Source organism: Macaca mulatta, chromosome 20 (assembly GCF_049350105.2).
Source record: "Macaca mulatta isolate MMU2019108-1 chromosome 20, T2T-MMU8v2.0, whole genome shotgun sequence".
NCBI classification, from domain to species: domain Eukaryota; kingdom Metazoa; phylum Chordata; class Mammalia; order Primates; family Cercopithecidae; genus Macaca; species Macaca mulatta.
In genome coordinates this window covers 71,599,051-71,619,621 of record NC_133425.1, presented here as the reverse complement: position 1 = coordinate 71,619,621, position 20,571 = coordinate 71,599,051, and the positions used below count along the sequence as shown (strand labels likewise).

General features: G+C 37.0%; 1 protein-coding gene across 1 annotated transcript in view; it reads right to left on the bottom strand.

Annotated features, from left to right (window-relative positions):
* CNTNAP4 (contactin associated protein family member 4) overlaps nucleotides 1-19,970 on the bottom strand; it is a 279,240-nt gene extending 259,270 nt beyond the window's left edge. The window contains exon 1 of the mRNA XM_028841115.2: nucleotides 19,481-19,970. Coding sequence (XP_028696948.2) covers nucleotides 19,481-19,565 — 85 coding nt within the window. The 5' untranslated portion in view covers nucleotides 19,566-19,970. The remainder of the gene's footprint in view (nucleotides 1-19,480) is intronic.
* Nucleotides 19,971-20,571: the final 601 nt, after the last annotated feature.

The following is a 20,571-nucleotide window of genomic DNA, read 5'->3' as shown; positions in this document are numbered from 1 at the left end:
CACACTGGAGAATTAAAGCTCTCTGAAGGGGCAATTATTTCAGCTCTTCTCAATGCTTGGGGTATCAAATATGGTCAATAATTCAATAGCATTCACCTTTGGCTGCTGAAACCCTAGATACAGAAAAAAAAAAAAAAACATAAAAACAAACAAACAAAAAACGGAATCAATTGATGTGGAATTTCCAAAAGTAGTACAATTTGTACCATCATGATTAGCTGTACCATTTCTCTTTCTTTTTTCTCTCTCTCTCTCTATCTCTGTCTCTCTGCCTCTCTCTTTCATCCATTTTGAGATCAACATCTATATATCTTATGCCTGTTTTCTAGAATATACTTCAATATGGCAGGCACTTGGTAAATGTTTGTTTAATTAAATTGAATGTAACTCAAAGAACACATTGTAAAATTTTAAGCCTGCTTTTCCATTTTATCATTTTACCAAATTCTCTTTTTACACATCCAATGATAAATACATAAGCCCTAAATGTATCTTTCCCAAAGCATTGAAATAAATCAGCTATAGGAATTCAGTCTTCTGTCATAAGGCAGATGTATTTAATCTTTACTGTTTAAGCCAAATGGGTGGGGTGGAGGTAGGTATTTGAATGGAGGGCAGGAAAACATTATAGTGCTCTGTGTTGTGGAAGAATCACCCATGAAACCTTCAATTCAGGATAAATTCTTATTCTTGTCAAAAGCAAAAGATTTCATTAAAATGCAACAATACATAATGTTAGAAAATATTTTGTATCAGCCTTATTTCAGAAAGATTGTGCTCAATACATTACCATGGCATAGTCCTCAAATATTGCATTATACAAATCACACACAATCTCAAAAAAGTTTTTAAATATGATCCTTTGTAGAGAAGTTTAGGAAGAGAGTTTCAAAAAATGAACACACTTAAAATTTCTTATTCAGTAGCCGGGCGTGGTGGCGCATGTCTGTAATCCCAGCTAGTCTACACAGGAGGCTGAGGCAGGAGAATCGCTGGAACCCGGGAGGCAGAGGCTGCAGTGAGCCAAGATTGCACCACTGCACTCCAGCCTGGGTGACAGAGCAAGACTTTGTCTCAATAAATAAATAAATAAATAAATAATTCAGAAGAAAAGCAGCTACATACAAAAAGCATAGTACATCTTTAGGAAGATATAAGCACATTTATTATAAGACAATAAAAAGCAAAACCCACCAACTTCAATTTGCCACTCCTTGCTCTCACGTGTCGCTACTTTCCGACAACCATGGACGTGCTGTCACTCCTTCACGCTCATGTGGAACAAGTTTGTTGTTGCCTGTTCTTTATTAGCATTGTCACTGTCTCCGTTTTTCTGTAGCTCTTATTACTTTTTACAGGAGTTCATTCACCAGCTTAATACCTAGTCTCTGTGGACTCAAGTTAGACTCCATTTCCTGTTTTTTATCATTCCCATCCTTCACCCTCCTGAGAGTTTTAAGTTTATAAAAAGCAAATCTAATCAGTGTCACACATATGTGCATACGTAACACTTATAATAATAAAATGACCCATCAAGATTCTAGATAAGAACCTCAGTCCTTAGCTTTACCTACAGGACTGCTCACGACCTGGCCACTTCTGATCATTTTTGTCCTTCTGCACTACCGTGGTGCATTCAAAGGCTACACGCTTTTGTGGACCTCCCTATGATGGGCACGTGTTTCCGCCTTCTTTCCTCATCTGGCTGTCCTATTCATCCTTCAGTAAACACCTTTCAGTGACTCCCACTGCTCACACCTGATGTTCTGCCTGTGACCACTCCAGATATTGTGTACGCCTCTCACTCATTGCACTTATCACACTGTGCTGTTTTTCTACAGGACCAGGAAGTGGCAAAGCTGAGCTTTAAGCCTGAGTGAGCTATAAGAGTACAGCCTCTGAGCTCATTGCCTGTAATAACACTGGCCCCCTCCATAAGCACCTTAAACAATACAATACACTTTGTTTTAAGGAAAAAGCAAAACCTTCAGCATAAAATGTGGTCACAAAAGCACTGCGTGTCTGAGAGTCGAAACTTCTGTTCTCAATTGCGAGCAAGAATTTACTGATTCAGACCATAATAACATTTCAAGACAACTGATGCTGAAGACATGTGTAATGACAGGTACCACACTGTGGAGGCTTACTAAATATTTGTTGAGTGAATAAATGAATGAAATAAGCAGAGTAAGGTGAAACCCCAAGAAGTTGTAGAAATTACTATGGTTCGGAACACTTTAACAGACCAAATGAACAACAGCCCAACGCAGAGAAAATAAGTGTATGAAACCAAAACCACCCAGGGAATGTAAAAAATATTTTACTAAGAAATTTTTTAACATTTTTAGTTTCTTTCTTTCTTAGATATAATTCACTGAATCATCAGTATCAGTGGAAAAATAACCAGAGTCCCAAAGCGTGATATTACAGAGTACATTTAGCATGAAACATAATCAGCCAGTGTAATTCTTGGGGATAAATTTTTAATCTATCACTTCATAGGTAGGTGAAAACTATGAAAACCCATCTGATATCAACTCTAGTGATATTACTGGTTATTTATTGATTTTTAAGAAAAATGAAAGGAAACACACAGGTTACCAAATAAGTCAGAATTGTATTAGATCAGGAATCCATATTGAAGTGTAGTATGGATCACAGTCCGCCTTTTATTATAGTTACTTTTTACCTTCTCCATTTGCTTGTGAGTCCCTGAATATCAGGGATTGTGACACATTTATCATCATACCTCACCACCCTGACTAGAAGAAGAAACTCACATGTAGCTGTTTCAGAAATTGAATGAGTGGATGGTTTCTTACTCACTCTCCAAAATCTCTGATAATTGATTTTCTGTATATCACATTGGGAGTCCACTTAGAAATAAGAAGTGTCCCCGAAATGGCAACTAGATAGACAGACAGGGACTTCTGTGTTTGCATCTCTTGCTCTGAGAAGAATGGATGGCTTAGGAAATGACTGTAGAACATTAAGAGAGAGGCTAAATACAATTCTCAGTTCAAACCACACTACTAAAAAATGCTACATTCAGTCATGGGTATCAATTATATCCTTTATTTAAAAAAAAAAAAAAACAGTTTGTTCTTAGATGCAATGATTTGCAACTCTAAGATCAGCCATTTGCTCATACTATTTCAACTGATATTTTGCCTAGCATATGAAATGTGATTAAATTATTTTATTTTCAACAATATCCCAGTCAGTTCCAAGCAAAGAGCTATACAACTATGAAGAGATGCTTTGTCAAGTGATCCCTTAAGTGCAGTCACTCAAATCCACCTAAAAATTGATTATACAAATTAAGAAGAAACTCATTTCAGAACAAATTAATTTCCTCTGAAATTACTTTCCATTAATATTTTGTTACTTGTGTAAAACATACAGACAGGTAGATAGGAAGAAAACTAGAAAACAGCTCATAAACATTGTTATTTTGAAATATTATTCAAATTGCGATCACATTGCTTTGTTTGATAGAGTAAATGCTTAAAGATGCTTGTGAGTAGTGAAAAAGCAGATCACGAGGTCATCAAGACCATCCTGGCCAATATGGTGAAACCCCGTCTCTACTAAACATACAAAAATTAGCTGGGCGTGGTGGCACATGCCTGTAGTCCCAGCTGCTCGGGAGGCTGAGGCAGAAGAATCGCTCAAATCCGGGCAGTGGAGGTTGCAGTGAGCCAAGATTGCACCACTGCACTGCAGCCTGGCAACAGAGTGAGGCTCCAAAAAAAAAAAAAAAGAAGAAGAAAAGAAAAGAAAAAAAGAAATATTAAGAGCTTCAGGCATAACTATAAAGAGAGCTGGGCTACACAGGTGTATAGGGGTTAATAGTCAAAGAAAGAGTGAGGTAAGATGTGGCCTGAAAGTCTCTGATATTTTTCTTTTTTGAAAGTGGCTGGAATGAATAAGTAGCACTACTCAAAAGCATATTTGATATTACACAGAATCATATTCACTCTCCAGGAGACTGGCTTAAGTAGTACTGGTTCTGGTTTAGCAAGGGAAACAGACCTCTCATTCAAAATTCTAAATCTGAAGTGTTTTCTTTTTCATTTTGATGTTCATTAAAAATAGGTTGCTGTCCCTGCTAAGAAGAAAGTAGAAGTATTGAGAAACCCTAGTCTGTTTTCTTAAGATATCTTTTTTCCCTCAAAAAGACAGAAAAAGATATTTTTGACAAGGAAGACAGAAAACTCTATGATGCCAGAAGGAAATCAAAATCAGTACCGAAAGAGGAACGATAGAGCAGTTAGGAGGTCCTACCCATAAATAGTAAATCATGCTTCTGGAGAAGACCCTAGGCTGATGGTTACAACCAAAAACCTGCATTTGCAGCAGCCCATCAGAAGCCACAGGCACCGAGCTCCAGAGAGCAACACATGTAGAGAAGATTGGTAATGCCGCTGAGGGCTGGAGAGACAGCTGTGCCTATAACTGACAAGACCAATTGATGAGTGAAGGGGTTTCCTGGAGGGTGACAGATGCACTTCTGAGATCCGTCATACGTGACAGTCTGTACCCACCACCGCAGGTTCATGTTTGAACAAATGATAGTGCTCGAAGAGAAATAGAATTATCTTTAAGTGCCATAAATTCTTGAGCAGGAAGGGGAGGGGTGCAAGGAGACAGCGGTAACCTTAAGTTTCTCCTTCCAAAAGAAATGTGGACTTTTGCAAGACAAAGTGCGATGACATTGAACAGTTCTTGACACTGACATTTGCAAATGGCTTAAGATACTGTTATATTAGAGAAATACAAAAATCTTAAGGGAGCCATATACTACTACAAGCAGATGCTGATAGACTGCGAGAATTCAAAACATAAGTCATTGGACAACCAATGAGTTCAAAATAGAGGAATGTTTAAATAAAAGTATATCCACTTGATGGGCTACTATGAAACCTTTGAAAAGATAAATCCAAAGGCTACTTAGCCACAAGAGAAATGCACTGGAGAGGATGGGAAAATATGCGTATAAGAAAACATTGGGCATGAACAGATGCTGTGCTAAGATTGACTGAAATAATGTATGGCAAGCATCTGTCCCAGTTCCCAATACGTGGAGGGCATTCTACAAATTTAAAATTAGATGATAAATTTTAAACTGACTTTTAAAAACTTACTAGAAAGATTATTGTTTGTTTGTTTTATTTATGTTTTATTTGTTTGTTTTTGACTAAGTGTAGAATGTGTCACAGGAAGAAGAAGGAGGAGCTGTATGCACTGAGATTTACTGATTAGGAAGTGGGAAAGTGCCAGATAAAACAAACTGCACAATCAGCTTTTGAGGAGGGGATATGAGAAACACACAGAGCGAATCACAGCACAACTGGAGCTGGGTAACATACAGAGAAGAAAGTACTTTGGAGGGGAAAAAATACTTCTGATAACGGATATGGAAATGTTGGGATATCAGAAACTCTTGGGTACTAGAGGCACCTAGACAGCACCAGGTGCAGGTAAAAGCAAAGAGCAAAAGAAGGGATAGGCAGTAGTATCCCCGTGGCCACCAGGCAGTGGTGGCTGATGGTTGAGTATGCCATGCCATTGATCTTAGCAATGCATTGAACCAGGATTCAACTTCAGGAGGACTCCACTCAGCTGTTAAGTTTTAATCTGCAAAAGCAATGTATCTACTGCTGAACTTTCAAAACTTGTTCTCCAATACTGAAAAAAAGCATGAGTTTAGACAGTTGCAACAGTGAGAGCACCTGTTATGGACTGAATTATGTTCCCCCCTCCACAATTAATACATCAAAGCCCTAATCCCCAATGTGACTTTGTTTAGAGAGAGGGCCATAACTGGAGGCAATTATGTTTAAATGAGGTTGTAAGGGTGAGGCCCTAATCCAATAAGACTGGCATCCTTATAAGAAGAGGAAGAGACACCAGAGATCTCTCTCTCTCTCTCTCTCTCTCTCTCTCTTTCTCTCTCCCCCATGTGTAAAAAGGAAAGTCCACATAAGACACAGCAACGAGGTGGTCATCTGCAAGTCAGGAGGACAGGCCACACCAAAAACCAACCTAGATGGCACTTTGATGGACTTTCGGCCTCCAGAACTGTGACAAAATAAATGTACATTGTTTAAGCCACTCATTCTGTGGTATTTGGTTATGGCAGCCATAGAAGACTGCTATGGCACCAAAGGGAATATGTCTCTGAACATGGGGAAGGAGTGGGGCTTTTATGGAGGAAAGGAACAAAACTGGTAGAATGCCTTGGTCAAGCAGTGCTGCAATCTTGCAGAAAGGAGTTGGATTTTATTTGTCATTTAGGCTCTTTCAACCACTTGCCCTGTTCTTGAAATTCTTGAGTCAAAGAAGGAATTTAGAGGAAGTGAATAGGTCTTTGGGTACCAAGAAGCAAGCAGGACAGTGTACACTCAGAGGAGAAAACGTTAGTTATCTACATGAGCGACTGCCTGCCACTTCACTCTGATTAATCAAAAGGGGCTTGCTGTTAAGATGAAAGTGACAGATCCTTGGAAAAAAGAGGAAGGAATGAGCATTTGTGGGTTCTTAGAATTTACTATCATGCCAGAGCAAGAACCTTGAGAATGAGCATGTGTGGGTTTGATACTCAGGGGAGGAGATTTCACAGATGCAGGGAGAAGATGGGCACATTCTATTTCAAAGAACAATGGATTTTGGAGTCATTGGGTCTAAGTCTCAGCTTTATTCTTCCTTACTCAGTAGCTTTGGAAGCACCTTCTAATTTGTTTCCTAGTATGTAAAATAATCATAATAACACTTGTTTCACAGTCCTGTGTGAGAATAAAATAAGAAAGGGCACACTTCACCACCTGGGAGTCCACAGAGCCCACTGAAAAGGAGTATTTGTCATTATTAATGATAACATATGTCAACATGCATGAAAAGTTATGAACTATAAACTTCTGGCAATAAAAACCACAAATGTGTACCATGAGGAGGATGAAACGTGAGTGGAATCTAAAAACAAGTGATGGGTTTTACCAGAAAATAATAAAAGGAACATATGTGAAATTAAGAGAGGAAAACAAGGACAGGCACGGCGGTTCATGCCTGTAATCCCAGCACTTTGGGAGGCCGAGGTGGGCGGATCACTTGAATCCAGGAGTTCAAGACCAGCCTGGCCAACATGGTGAAATCCCGTCTCTACTACATGTACAAAAATTAGCCAGGCATGGTGGCAGGTGTAATCACTACATGGGAGACTAAGGCAAGGAGAAGTGCTTGAACCCAGGAAGCGGAGGTTGCAGTGAGCCGACATTGTGCCACTGCACTCCAGCCTGGGAGACAGAGCAAGACTCTGTCTCAAAAAAAAAAAAAAAGAAACAGAAAGGCAAAAAATAAAAGTTTGGAACGCATTAATGCTGGTAAAAAAGTTGCTAAAGGCAATGAAAAGAAACATCTTGCATATATTTGTAGGCAAAAGAAGGGCAAGGAGGCTGTGGTCACACTCCTTTGTAAAAGTTAATAATGAAAAGAAAAAATGGAGAATGAATTTTATTTTTCTTCTACCCTATGTGAATGAGAAAAGTCTTTAAACAGAAATGGAAAATAAAACACCAACACAAAAGACTTGAAGTCCAAACTGGATGGAGTTGAAAATTTCTTCTCATAATGTGGAGAGTAATTTTCAGTACCACTTTCAAATTGCAAGAGATGATCAGGCACGTGCTACACACATAGGCAGACATGAGGATGGACTGGCAGTGGCTGATGCTGTTCCAATTTTATTTTACACTCATGATGTATTTTTTGTTTGCCTGTCCATTGAGAGTCCTTAATTCAAAATAATTTGATATAGTGGTCTATCAAATTACATTTGCTACAAATTTTTTTTTAAAGGTGAGAGGGAAAGGAAAAGAGAGATAGTGAGAAATAATAAGAATAGGTTGACCAGGAGAATATGCAACATAATGGATTATGACAGACTAGAATAAGTACTCAACCTAATGAAATGAAATGGAATAGAGTTAAATATAAAGTCAAACTTTTAAAATGATAGCAAAATTGAATGGCATCCTAAATAAAAAGGACTTTTTAAATCACCAAAATAACTTAATTTTCCAATTTGTCTAGCCTGATTCTGTTCATCTTCTCTGTTTTTGGTGTTTCAACTGAAAAAAAAAAATACAAATTATCATCCATCAATGTATTGTTTTCCCATTTACTGAATATGCTCATTATTCCAGGCACTGTGCTAGATGTTGCAGATACTGAAATGATTAACATAATACTTCTGTCTTTCAAAAATTTCGGTGTTGCAAAGGAAACTTTTTAAAATTCCATTTTGATAGTCTATGATCAGGGCAGGAATAAGCAAACATTCAAAGTGCTATGAAATTTCTGGTAGAGAATGATTAAAGTTGAGGTGGTGAGACTCCATGGACAAAGGAGACGAGGCTTGTTTTGGGTAGACATTTTCCAAGAGGCTTTAAAGTGAAGTATTTGAGAATAGTTTACACCAAGGGAACAACAGATGCACAGGCCAAGAAATAAAGAGTAGAGGACATTGGGGACACCAGGATTGAAGAAGAAATAGCCGTGTGTTAGTTTGCTCTCACGCTGCTATGAAGACATACCTGAGACTGAGTAATTTACAAAGAAAAGAGGTTTAATTGACTCACTATTTGGCATGGCTGGGGAGGCCTCAGGAAACTTATAATCACAGCAGAAGGCAAAACAGTCACGTCTTACATGGCGGTGGGCAAGAGAAGAATGAGAGCCAAGTGAAGGGGAAAGCCTCTTATAAAACCATCATATCTCATGAGAACTCATTCACTATCACAAGAACAGTATGGGGGCAACCACCTCCATGGTTCAATTATCTTCACTTGGTCCTGTCCTTGACATGTGGGGGTTATACAATTCAAGGTGAGATTTGGTTAGCGGACACAGAGCCAAGCTATATCAAGCAGTAAAGACAGACAAAACTGGAAATATCAGCAAACACAGAGTAGGAAGACATTTGTTTGCCATGTTCATAAGCCTCAAATTAATGTTGGATGTGCCTAACAATGAAATATAGCTGCAAGGGAAAACTTGCTTTTTCTTAAAATCTGTACCTTTGGTGAAATATAACAGTACATTATGTCAAGCTTACCTAAAACTACAATAATATGTGTAGCAGTTAAAATATTGCATGATATAAAATGGAGTGAATCAGGGTCACAGGGAGCAGTGAAGAAGGAAGAGAGAACAGCTGCCTCACCAGCCGTCTCAGCCAAATCAACCCTGGCCGTCGCTAACGTGACAGATGTCACAGCCAGATCATCCTCATATCCAGGAAAATGAAAGAGGAAAATGATCACAGGAGGCTCGATTTTGCTAACTCAGAAAAACAGAGAACTTCCTGGCATCTTCTCTAGAGAATGTTTCAGTGATTAATGGTACTACCTACATACTTTCATGCTAATCTGGTTCATGTTGCAATTATACATAAATATAAAGAAACCATTCCATAGGCAAGCACATAGCAAGGCTTCCAAGAAACCAATGTGGTTATTTACAAAGAGAACAGGTTAAAAAAATGAATCAGGCTGTTTTGCGTGTTAAGCATAGCAAATTATGGTGATCATAATTTTATTTTTAGTAGCTAAAATACTGTATTAGCCTTCTTTTTCCATTCCTCTAGTATGTACTTGACCATGAAATGTTTTATCATGTTTCATTTTGTGATGAAGGATGCTAGGAGTCTAAGAAACTAAATGTTATCTACAGTGTTTGCTCTTTGCTTTCTTAAATGTACCCTAGTTCTTTCCCCAAATTATTTCTATTTTTTGTATATTTGTTTTAGAAAAGGTTACACATCTTTTAATACTTAAGAGGTAGTGTTACAAAGCTGTATGTGAGCATGAAGTTTTCTTAACAGGATTGTGACACAGTTGTCATGCCAAAGTACAACAGTTCAAATAAGCACAGAAATCATACACAATATGAAACAAAAGAGCCTAATTGAGCAGCTTTATAACCTTGCATAGAATTCCCTCATCACCAATTTAGATAGAACTGCTTTTATTTTAGCAATGTTCTTTTAATTAAGTTCTAAACATCTAAAACATGGCAAATGTAAATATGTATTATAAACCCTTAATTATGAGGACCACTAAGCATTCTTGCAGCTTTATGCCTTGGAGATAAACTCTTTTTGTTTAAAATCAGTCAAAAGTGAGAGATAAAAGTGAATGACATGAAAAAATGTTAAACTTTGTTTACCATGCCCTTCTCTTGCCACCCATATCACTTTACTGCATTGTCTTCGGGAGTTAAATTATGCTTCAATTTATCTAGTGGTTTTTAAGCCAAAATCTCTCCCAACATATTCTACTTCATTGCTAGGTTCAGAAAGACTAGCACTCAGGGTGGGAGGAGAAGTTGATTAACTACTGGGGATCCTGAGGTCTTTACACCATGTACTAGAAAATAAAGATCTTTGAGATCACAAAAGTGTAATATCACTTCTCTGTTTGGGTGAATTTAAACTAGAGCCAAGAAGACCCCTTGCTAATTTTTAATCCCACATACTGGTTTAAAAGCATACTAGAGACTACTCTAGTATGGATAGCAAATAAGAAACAATCTTATTCTACATCCCATCACTATTTAATTCAAAATGTGCCACCTAGGGGCAATGCTTTCTATTTCTCCTACCAAAATGGTCTGTTTTCCAATTCCCACCCACAGTTATCTTCACACACACACACACACACACACACACACACACTGATAATTCTATCTCAGCAACTCATTTCCCTTAAACACCACTTTCAATCTAGTTCCTTTTTTTTTTTTTTTTTTTTTTTTTTTTGTTGTTGTTGTTCTTGGTCAGTCATCTGCTGACCAGCAGATTTTGAAATACAAATACACAGTATCCTTGAAAACTGAAGACGAGTCTTAAAGGTAAAAATATATATGCACTCTTTTAGAGCAAAGCTATTAGCCTAGAAATTTGACTTTCTCAGATTTTCCAAGAAGTCCCTCTATTGGGCTTGGTATAGCAAAGGCAATTGCTTTATATTGATGGGAAAATGTGGGGGTCTCTGTGGTGGGCCAAGGGAATCAAATGTCTGTTCAAGGTCATCCAAGCAACTATCAACTCTAAGGCTTACAACCAATTGCTAGGAGAGTTTATCCGTGTCCTTACTCAAATGACATTGAAAAAAATACTTCCATAGGTCATAACTGCAGAGTAAGTCAATTAATGAAATTACAGGTTATAATTTTTCTAAAAAGTATACAATAAACATAATTTAGGAAGGCAGGTGCATTTATATATTCACATGGTGCTTTTAAAGTAATATCAACCTATGACCCCATTTATAAGTATCATAATTGCCAGTGGGAACAAAATGGTTACAGAAACAAATATGTCTTTTACGATTTAGAAGCCCATAATATCTTATTCTAGAGCACTGCCAAGTAACGAGAGGTACTTAATAAAAAAAAGTAATTAGAGCTATAGGCCAACAGATAATATCACACCATTTTTTTTCCTTTGTGATTTAAAAACCTTGGAGATAAATTTCATCATTGCTCTATTAAATACTTATGGCATTAAAAAATTTTATAGTTACTAATTTTGAACTACTTAAAATGTCAAATGTTTTCAGGCTTCACTCACTTTTCCAATTATTACATTGGAATGACTCATTAACTGTAACATAAACAGGCTCATTTTTACCTCCTGTTATGCTATTTTCCCAATTTTATTACTAGAGTACCACTTTTCCATGAACCATAATGAAAATTCATTGGAAGGGGGGAAAAAAACCCAAGCATATCCACTTCCTCTTCCAAATACCAGTGTTCCATGGGCAAACTGAAGCAATAATGATAACTTGTAATGTGTTTGGCATGTACATTCTTTATCACTACACAGTTCTGTAGTTTTTTTGTAACTACAGAACTATGTAACTATAGTTAGTAACTATGAACTAACTATGAAGACCCTAACAAAAAACATTTTGGAAAAAACTTTGTGCTCCAAAAGTCAATTAAGAAACAAAATTATCTTTGCTTGTGCAATTATATATCAGGTTGGTCTTTACCAACACAGAGCCATCAGCCCCCTGAAGTAATCTACACTTTGGAGAGCCTAAAAATCATAGATTAAAAATGAGGAAGGCCAGGCGCGGTGGCTCAAGCCTGTAATCCCAGCACTTTGGGAGGCCAAGGCGGGCGGATCACAAGGTCAGGAGATCGAGACCACAGTGAAACCCCGTCTCTACTAAAAATACAAAAAATTAGCCGGGCGCAGTGGCGGGCGCCTGTAGTCCCAGCTACTCAGGAGGCTGAGGCAGGAGAATGGCGGGAACCCGGGAGGCGGAGCTTGCAGTGAGCCGAGATCGCGCCACTGCACTCCAGCCTGGGCAACAGCGTGAGACTCCGTCTCAAAAAAAAAAAAAAAAAAAAATGAGGAAAGCCAGTTTCAAAAGTCAGATAAATGCATACATACACATACAGCATGCATATCTAATTGAAATACACAGATAGTCACAGCTTAAGAGCTCATGGAAGAAATTTAAATGTTAAAGTCTTAGATATCAAAATTTTCCTCAAAAATATCAGAAGACAATTGAACAGTCAATGCCATTTTTGTCACTTAGAGATACAATTTGTTATAACTTAAAATTATGGGTAAACTATTATTTCTTAAGATTTTAAACCCTGGTTTTAAAACCCCAAATCCTTCCAATTCCAATGTCAATCTTCAGGGTAAATTATTTCATGTCGGTGTTTTCAGTTAATCACAGGGTCTCCAAAACTCTGTAATTTTTGTCTGCATGAGGTTTGGGGCATTTCTTTCTCTTTCTGAGATTTTTCTTTTTAAAGTGATCAAAATCAAACTGATATTAGCATTTGATGCTACAACTCAAGACCTGTTCTTGCAAATCTGTTATAGAGTATTCTTAAATATTCCTAAATGAAATACCCATGAAAACAATCATCCACACATTTTATAAGAATTTGCATGCCACCACAACCCACAACATAGGAACATCGTGCAACAATATAGGAAGCATCTCCTCTTTAAGCACATACACTGTGATGGGTCAACCCTTCCCTATCATACTGGTTAATTTTTAAAAATATAATTTCAATGATTATAGAGAAATACTAAAGTTGAGGTCAAAATTACCGAATCAATAAAAATGAAAAATAAGCTGTATATAATCATTGAAACACTAGAGCATGGAAGACAATCAGGTCAAAGTTTGCATGATTTAATATTTCACCAGAAATATTCAACTAACAATCTGAACATGCATGTAACAATGTTGGATACGTTTTTCTTACTCTTCCTACTGCTTTCAGGAGCTAGATCGTTCTGTAAACTTTCGGTCAGTGAAAACAAAATGAAAATATTTCTAAAAGGAGAGTGAAGGACTTCTTTTCTTTGCTTAACTTTCATTTTTTAAGTTCAGGGTACAAGTGCAGGTTTGTTACATAAATAAACTTGTGTCATGGGGGTTTTTTGTATAGATTATTTCAACACTCAGGTATTAAGCCTAGTACCCATTAGTTATTGTTTCTGATTCTCTCTCTCCTCCCACTCTCCATCCTCCAAAAGGCCTGAGTGTGTGTTGTTCCCCTCTATGTGTCCATGCATTCTCATCATTTAGCTCCCACTTATAAGTGAAAACATGCAGTATTTGGTTTTCTGTTCCCTTACTAGTTTGCTAAGGATAATGGTCTCCAGCACCATCCATGGCACTACAAAGGATGTGATCTCATTCTATTTTATGACCACATAGTATTCCATGGTGTATATGTAGCAAATTTTCTTTATTCAGTCTATCACTGATGGGAATTTAGGTTGATTCCATGTCTTTGCTATTGTAAAGAGTGCTGCAGTGCACATATATGTGCATGTGTCTTTATAACAGAATGATTTCTTAAACAACCTGGGACTAATTGGCAACCTAAAGGTCATATGATTCATTAGTGAACAATATTAAGGCCTCAATATTGATTAATCTGAAGTAGAAGAGATTTAAATTTTAAACATAGTATTAAATCAAGAAAAATTGGTATTTGTAAAGCAGAGCTGATATTCTATTTTTAAAATCTCAAAGCCATGCAATGCCAGTGCCATTATCCCTAATCGTTGTCCACTTACAGTGGATGATCACGAATCTCATCACAATTCCTTTGACACTCAGACAAAGTCATATTTCAGTTAAGCTCTTTGAGACTATCCTAGTTTTTTGGGGGGGCTTTTTTGTTTGTTTGTTTTTCTTTTTGGAAATTGGCCTTTTGACGAGACTTAGAAATCTTCATTTAAAGCTGAACCACTAAAAACAATATAATGAAAAAAAAAACTATTTTAACAAGTGAACATTTGTTTTGGAAAAAAAAAACTGCTACATAGGAATAGCAATGTCAATGAAAATGGGTTTTTAAATGATATTGCATCATATTTTTAACTTAATTTTTCAAAAGACTGTAGGAAAAAGTATAGTGTAAACAAAACGGGGCCAAAGATCAGTTCCTGGAATTCTAAAGTAAATACAATTTCAAATACGCAAGTCATTTACACAGAAATTTATCATACTGACATGGGTAAGTGAAAATCACTTGCTTAAATATCATGAGCTCTTAGTGGGCAGTGCTTAAATGAAAATCTATTTTTCAGTTTATTCTAGAAAGTTGGTCAATTTCAGAATTTTTAGAAAGCTGCTGCTTTAAAAGTCACAGGAGCAAAAATACTCTTCTATAAAAAACATTTTCCTCATATGATCTTTGATTCCAAATGCAAGTTTCTGATTAAGATAGAGTGGAATATTTTATGCTCATGAAAATGTAAAATAACAGCAGAATTTTTGTTCAAAATATCTAAGTTGCAATTACTTATACAGTTAATTGAACTTATACTACTTATACACTTCATTGAACTCATATTACTTATATATTTCATTGAATAGCTTATCCTAACACAAATACTTGAGATTAAAACTGTGGGAATTTTACAAACAATTTATACCTACTGAAATATCAAGATTTTTGAACAATAAAGGCTTTAAGAAAAAACATATAAGGAAGACATTAACTTGAAGATATCCTCTGTCATAGTTCCTGGCAATAATAGTATTGCATTCAGTAGCACAACTTTACGAGTATATATTTGTGTGCTAAATAATTAAGACTAAATTTTATCATAGAAGTATAATTTATACACTTTTCATGTCTTATCATTTTATTGTATATTATTTAAATCAGGGTCAATTAACTTTTTATATAAAGTGCCATAAAGAATCTTATGTAAGTAGTTAACATAGTAAGAGGGTAACAATCTTAATAAAATTTAATTGATAAAATTCAAAATATAATACTAATATTTGAGTAGAAATTTTTGTCAAGTAGGTTTACTAATGAGTGGAAGAATAAAATTAGAATTTCATATAATTATTTTTTACCATGAAGAATTCTTCTTTTAATTTTTTTCAACTAAAAATGGAAGAACCGTTCTTAGCCCATGGATCGTACAAAAACAGTCAGCAGGTCAGATTCGGCCCATGGGCCACAGTTTACCAACCTGAGTTTAATATTGTATTATCTTACAATAGAAGTTATACAATTCTGTTAATCTATTTTCTTTAACAAAAATCAATTTAATCTTGATATACTCATTACAATACAGAAATTGCTTATATATGATATAAATTCCAAAATTAATTTTAGAAGAAAATAATCTTTATTGCCTAGAGTAAGCACCAGGTATTATGTGAAAGTTAGGTTTGATCCTCATGTTGGCCATGAGTTATGTTATCTCCAGAGCTGGAGGCTACCTTTATCAGAGATTGTTGAGATGCATGTAATAAGAAGTGGAGAAAATGGACTGAATAGATGAAAATAAATCACCATTGCTATTAGAAAAGTGAGTCAAAGTACGTGCTGACCTTTATAAGGGCTAGCCATTTATACATTGTCTCATAGAACTACATTTTATCAGTACTTTACTATTGCATTCTAGTTATTTTATGCTATAGGAATAAATATGACAGGGCGGGGGGGAAGGAAAAGAAAGTAGCTTCTTGAAAGAATTACAAGGTTAAGTTTTAACAATGTGAGAATCTGTCCAGCTGTCTCCCAGGGCCCACAAGAGTGATCATCTACTCAGGTAATTTGCTTTCACCTATCCTTCAGTGCTTCTTTTAGGGTAGATATCAGATATGGCCTTTATTTCCATCAGAGAAAAGAAAGAACACAGTGAGATGTTAACTTCTAATTAAGTCATTGGTGAGCATTAATTATTCTCAAGAGTAGGGCTCAATATACCAGTGGCTAGAGAGCCCCCCTCATATGACCTGCAAGAGTAAAAGTAAAAGCAAACTCTCATCAGCCTTACTACTGCACCCATTCCTTCTTTTGGGGTAAGTTGACCCCGTCTTCAACCATGTCTTGTTGAAATACTGGATTTATAAGAGCAATTGAAAAATAGAGAAATGTCTCTGTTCTTAATGTATGTCTCTTAGTAGCAAGCAAAGAAACCAAGAACAGCCAGTGCAGTTTCTCAAAGAGCACGCCCTTCTACAAGGATCCATCTCTAAACTTTGATGAAAGGGACACTTCAATATAACTTTAAAAACTCATCTTGATGAGAACAAAGAGAAAAAAATGATGGCTAGTCCGCTGCTTTTGAAATGTCAGACAGGATACTAGTGGGCAGAGAATGTGGTTCATTGAACATATTTCATCTTTAGACAGATAAGCACTTAACAGGGCCACTGAAAATATGCAAGCACATCAGTCTAGTAGTTTACAGATATTTACATACACAATACCTATATACAAATGAGCACATATGCATATATGTGAACATATATGTTTGTCTTTGAACAGAATCCTTCTAATGTAAAGTTTCCCTGCTGCTTAATTGGATCAATTAACATTCAAATTAAGGTGCACCTAATCCCTGAGCTGTACTGGTTTTGCAGAGTTCTGTCCCATGAAAGCTTTCAAACTGGCAACCTTGGGCTGACTCTGTAGATGGCAGATTTGTTCCTGGCTCATCAGCTGTAAATAAAGGGGAAAAAGGTCTTTCTAGTCACTTGAGACACACCTTTAATTTTATTTATTTATATTCAATTCTTTCTGATTCTACTACTGGTATTCAAGACTAGATTCACTTTTTCTTAATATAAAGTCTTGTCCAGAAGAATTATTGCAGTCATTATAATACTTTAGAAATGCATATGCTGGTTGATAGTTGCTTGTCCTTACACTAAATTCCAATCTTGCTGGGAAACATATAGGTACTTGTTCTTCCAAAAAGGATGAAACATAGGAAGTACTTTCCACCAGGGCTTGGTACAAGTAGACTTTACTTCTTCCAAAAAGAAAATACTTCTTAAATATTGAAAAATGAAATAGAAATTGAGAAACGAAATATTTTCTTTTACACATACTGCTGCAAATCATATTGTCAAAATATTCACAATAAATTACTAAATGCAACTTTAATTATGTAAGGTCATTGCATTTTATTTTTGACACTTGAAGAACAGTCAACTCCATATGTATGGTAACCAAGCACTTTGGTTACCATTTAAAGTCAACTTTAAAGTTTTTTATAATGAAAAATCGTGTAGGTTTTGCAAGCTCATCAGATGTTTAAAAGAGCATTAGATTACTTCCTGAACAAACCAAGGCTGAAAGAATATAGAGCCAGCACTGAAATTTTAAGTATCAGTGAGGGATCCAACCAGAGCCAAGCAGACATAAATATTACACTCTCCTCAGATCTTTTTCAGCACCTTTTCTTTTCTAAGGAGATACATTGCAAAAGAAAGCTATTTAATGTTGATGTACATCCTACACTTTTTACTGAGCTTCAAGAAAACAAACAAACATAAACAACAGCCCGATCAATTAGATTAATATATTTTAAACCCAGCTACAGATAGTCTAGTGGAAAGACTGAACTGAGTACAGGCCAGATTTAAGCTCTGCTTTTCTTGAGGGAAGGATGCTTGGGGTGATGTGCTTTACATTGTAAGAGTGACCTCTAGTGCTTTTCTTTTTGGTTGAACTTTAGTGGCTAGAAGATGAATTACTTATGCCTTTTCTACAGAACTTCCATTTGTGTGTGGGTGGTGGTGTTTGCTTATACGTTGCAACGTTTGTCAAATGCTACCATTGTAAGATTCCAAGGTTTTGACTAGGTGAAATTATACACATTTTATTGATTTATGAGATTATCTCAACATTCAAACTAAAGTTGAATCTGATGTGCAGAACCAACCTAGAGTGAATTTCCTTCCTTCAGAGTGATGGATACTCTGTGATATTAAATGAGCTCATTCTGAACTGAAACACGAAATCACAGGAGCCAGGCACTCTGAGTGGACATTTGACTTGTGCCCATGAGTTTGTAATGTTTTCCCCACATCAGAACTCTTTAGTGTAGTCAAGCGATGTGCCATAGAAATGCCTGATTACTGCTTCTTTTCCCCAAATCTAAGCCTGATGATACAGCAGCAACATAAATTCCTGGACAGGCCTCATAGCCATTTCTTGAAAAGCAAATGAGCTTTTCCTTTAAAATCCAAGAAAAAATAAAAAGTTGCATTTGCCAAGCTTGTTTGTCATTAATCAGGAGGGGAAAATTCTACCATTTAGAGAATTTAAGCCAAAGATAACTTTTAAAACTTTTTCCATCTCTAATAAAGAGTGGATGAAGGCAGTCTGCCAAATTATTCTGGATGATATCTAAATTATAAATAAGGTTTCAATCTTCCCTAAATAGGTTCTATTTCATCAGAACATTCCATTACAAATGTATGGAGTTAAGCATTCAACCACAAAGGAATCCTACTTTTGAAAGATCACCTGACTGGTTTTCCTTTAAGCAAAATGTAGGAAGAGGCTCCTCTTTGAGGAGAGCACTGAGTCTCATTCTCTTAGCAGCGAGGGCACGGCTCTTAATATTGAGATTCGCCTCTGCCAGTGCTGGTGCTCCTGAAGTCTGCAGTACATTTCAGTTATTAGCCTGCATCATTTTAAAGATGCAGCCAGCTACTGGTCTGCCCAATTGCAAACTTCAGAAATCTAAGCCAATGCAGCATAACGTAAGGTCTGCCGGTAGTTTTCCTGTTAGAGATAATTCCAATAACATTCGGTAGTTCTTTAAAAAGGAAGAAATGAAGACATTCACAGGCTATTCCCCAGATAAGATAATAATTTCATGTTTTACTAGAACTTGGGCATTCTCAATGAATATTCAAAGACCAGAGGGTAAGATTCTGCGAGTAGACAAAAAGAGAAATGACACTTTGCCTATTTTGACCAGAGCAAGAGGAGAGACAAGTGTTAACCGGTCACATTGGCAAGATTTTTAAGTGATGCTTCGTTTACAGCAATACGCTGTGCAGCAATCCCAGCTGCAAATCATCATCATCAAAACAACAGAATCAAAGTTTTGCAGAGAGCCCCCCTGCAAGTTTTAAATCATTTGCTGTATACTTACAGGAATTCCCAGCTTCGACTCTGTTCCAATTTTGAGTAGATAACAGAAGTAGCGTCTTGAGGACAGCTCCCGTGACAGATCCCATGTTCACATTTATTGGGCTCCCCCAAAAGATCTTGAGAGGCTCTCGGAGCGCTCCAGTCCTGTTCTCAGTAGCTCTCCCAGCCCCGTCTGGGTCTTCAGCCCCTCTAGGTCTCTGTCTCTCCCCCTCCCTTCCTCCTCACCTCCCTCTGTCTTTTCTCCTTCCCTCCTCCCTCTCGTCTCTTTCCCTCTCTCTCTCCCCGTCTCTCTCTCTTTTCTCTCTCTCTCTCTCTCTCTTTTCTCTCTCTCTCTCTCTCTTTCACACACACACCGCCCTGACTCCTCACTGAAAAGCACTCAGCATCTTTCCTAACAAGCAGCCACACCGCCGAGGCCACGCCCACTCCTCGCAGCAGCGGTCCCCGAAATTGGCAGCAGCATCCTTCCTTCCAAACACACAACAGCGCTCGGAGCTCCGCTGCACCCAGAGGCGCGGCCTCCCGCTCGTGGGCCTCCTTGGGGCTCCCTCCCTTCTCCTCTATTTTCCAATAATCCTTAACCCTTTTCTCCCAGCTGGAGGTGTGGGTGGGGGAAGGGACAAGGCGGTGGAGCCTTCTGATTTTCTGGAGGTCTTGCATTTGGCAGAGCCAGACAACATACTGAGCTATTCCTGATTATCCGGGAGTGCATCCAGGTAAAATTGCATTATGTTTCAAAACAAAAGCATAAAATAAGACAGAAATAACTAAGCAGCATTGGGAAACTGTAGCTAAAACTGTCCTCGGGGAAAATACTTGCTGTTGTTTTTCTCTGTTTCTATAAAACTGTACTCTTCAGCGAGGGTGCCAGGATTTTATTATGGAAATTCCCCACATGGGAACAGACATTCCTGCTTAGCAGATATTTAAAATCACCTGGTAGTAGTCTGCAAGAAATTAACATTTCTTATTTTAATGCTTCAGGTGTACAAATCCACAAATGAAATGCTTTGGCTAGATTTATTTTGATGAATGCATCATGCTGTGAATATGCAGTACCATTCTATAATCAAAATTTTTAATAACATTTCC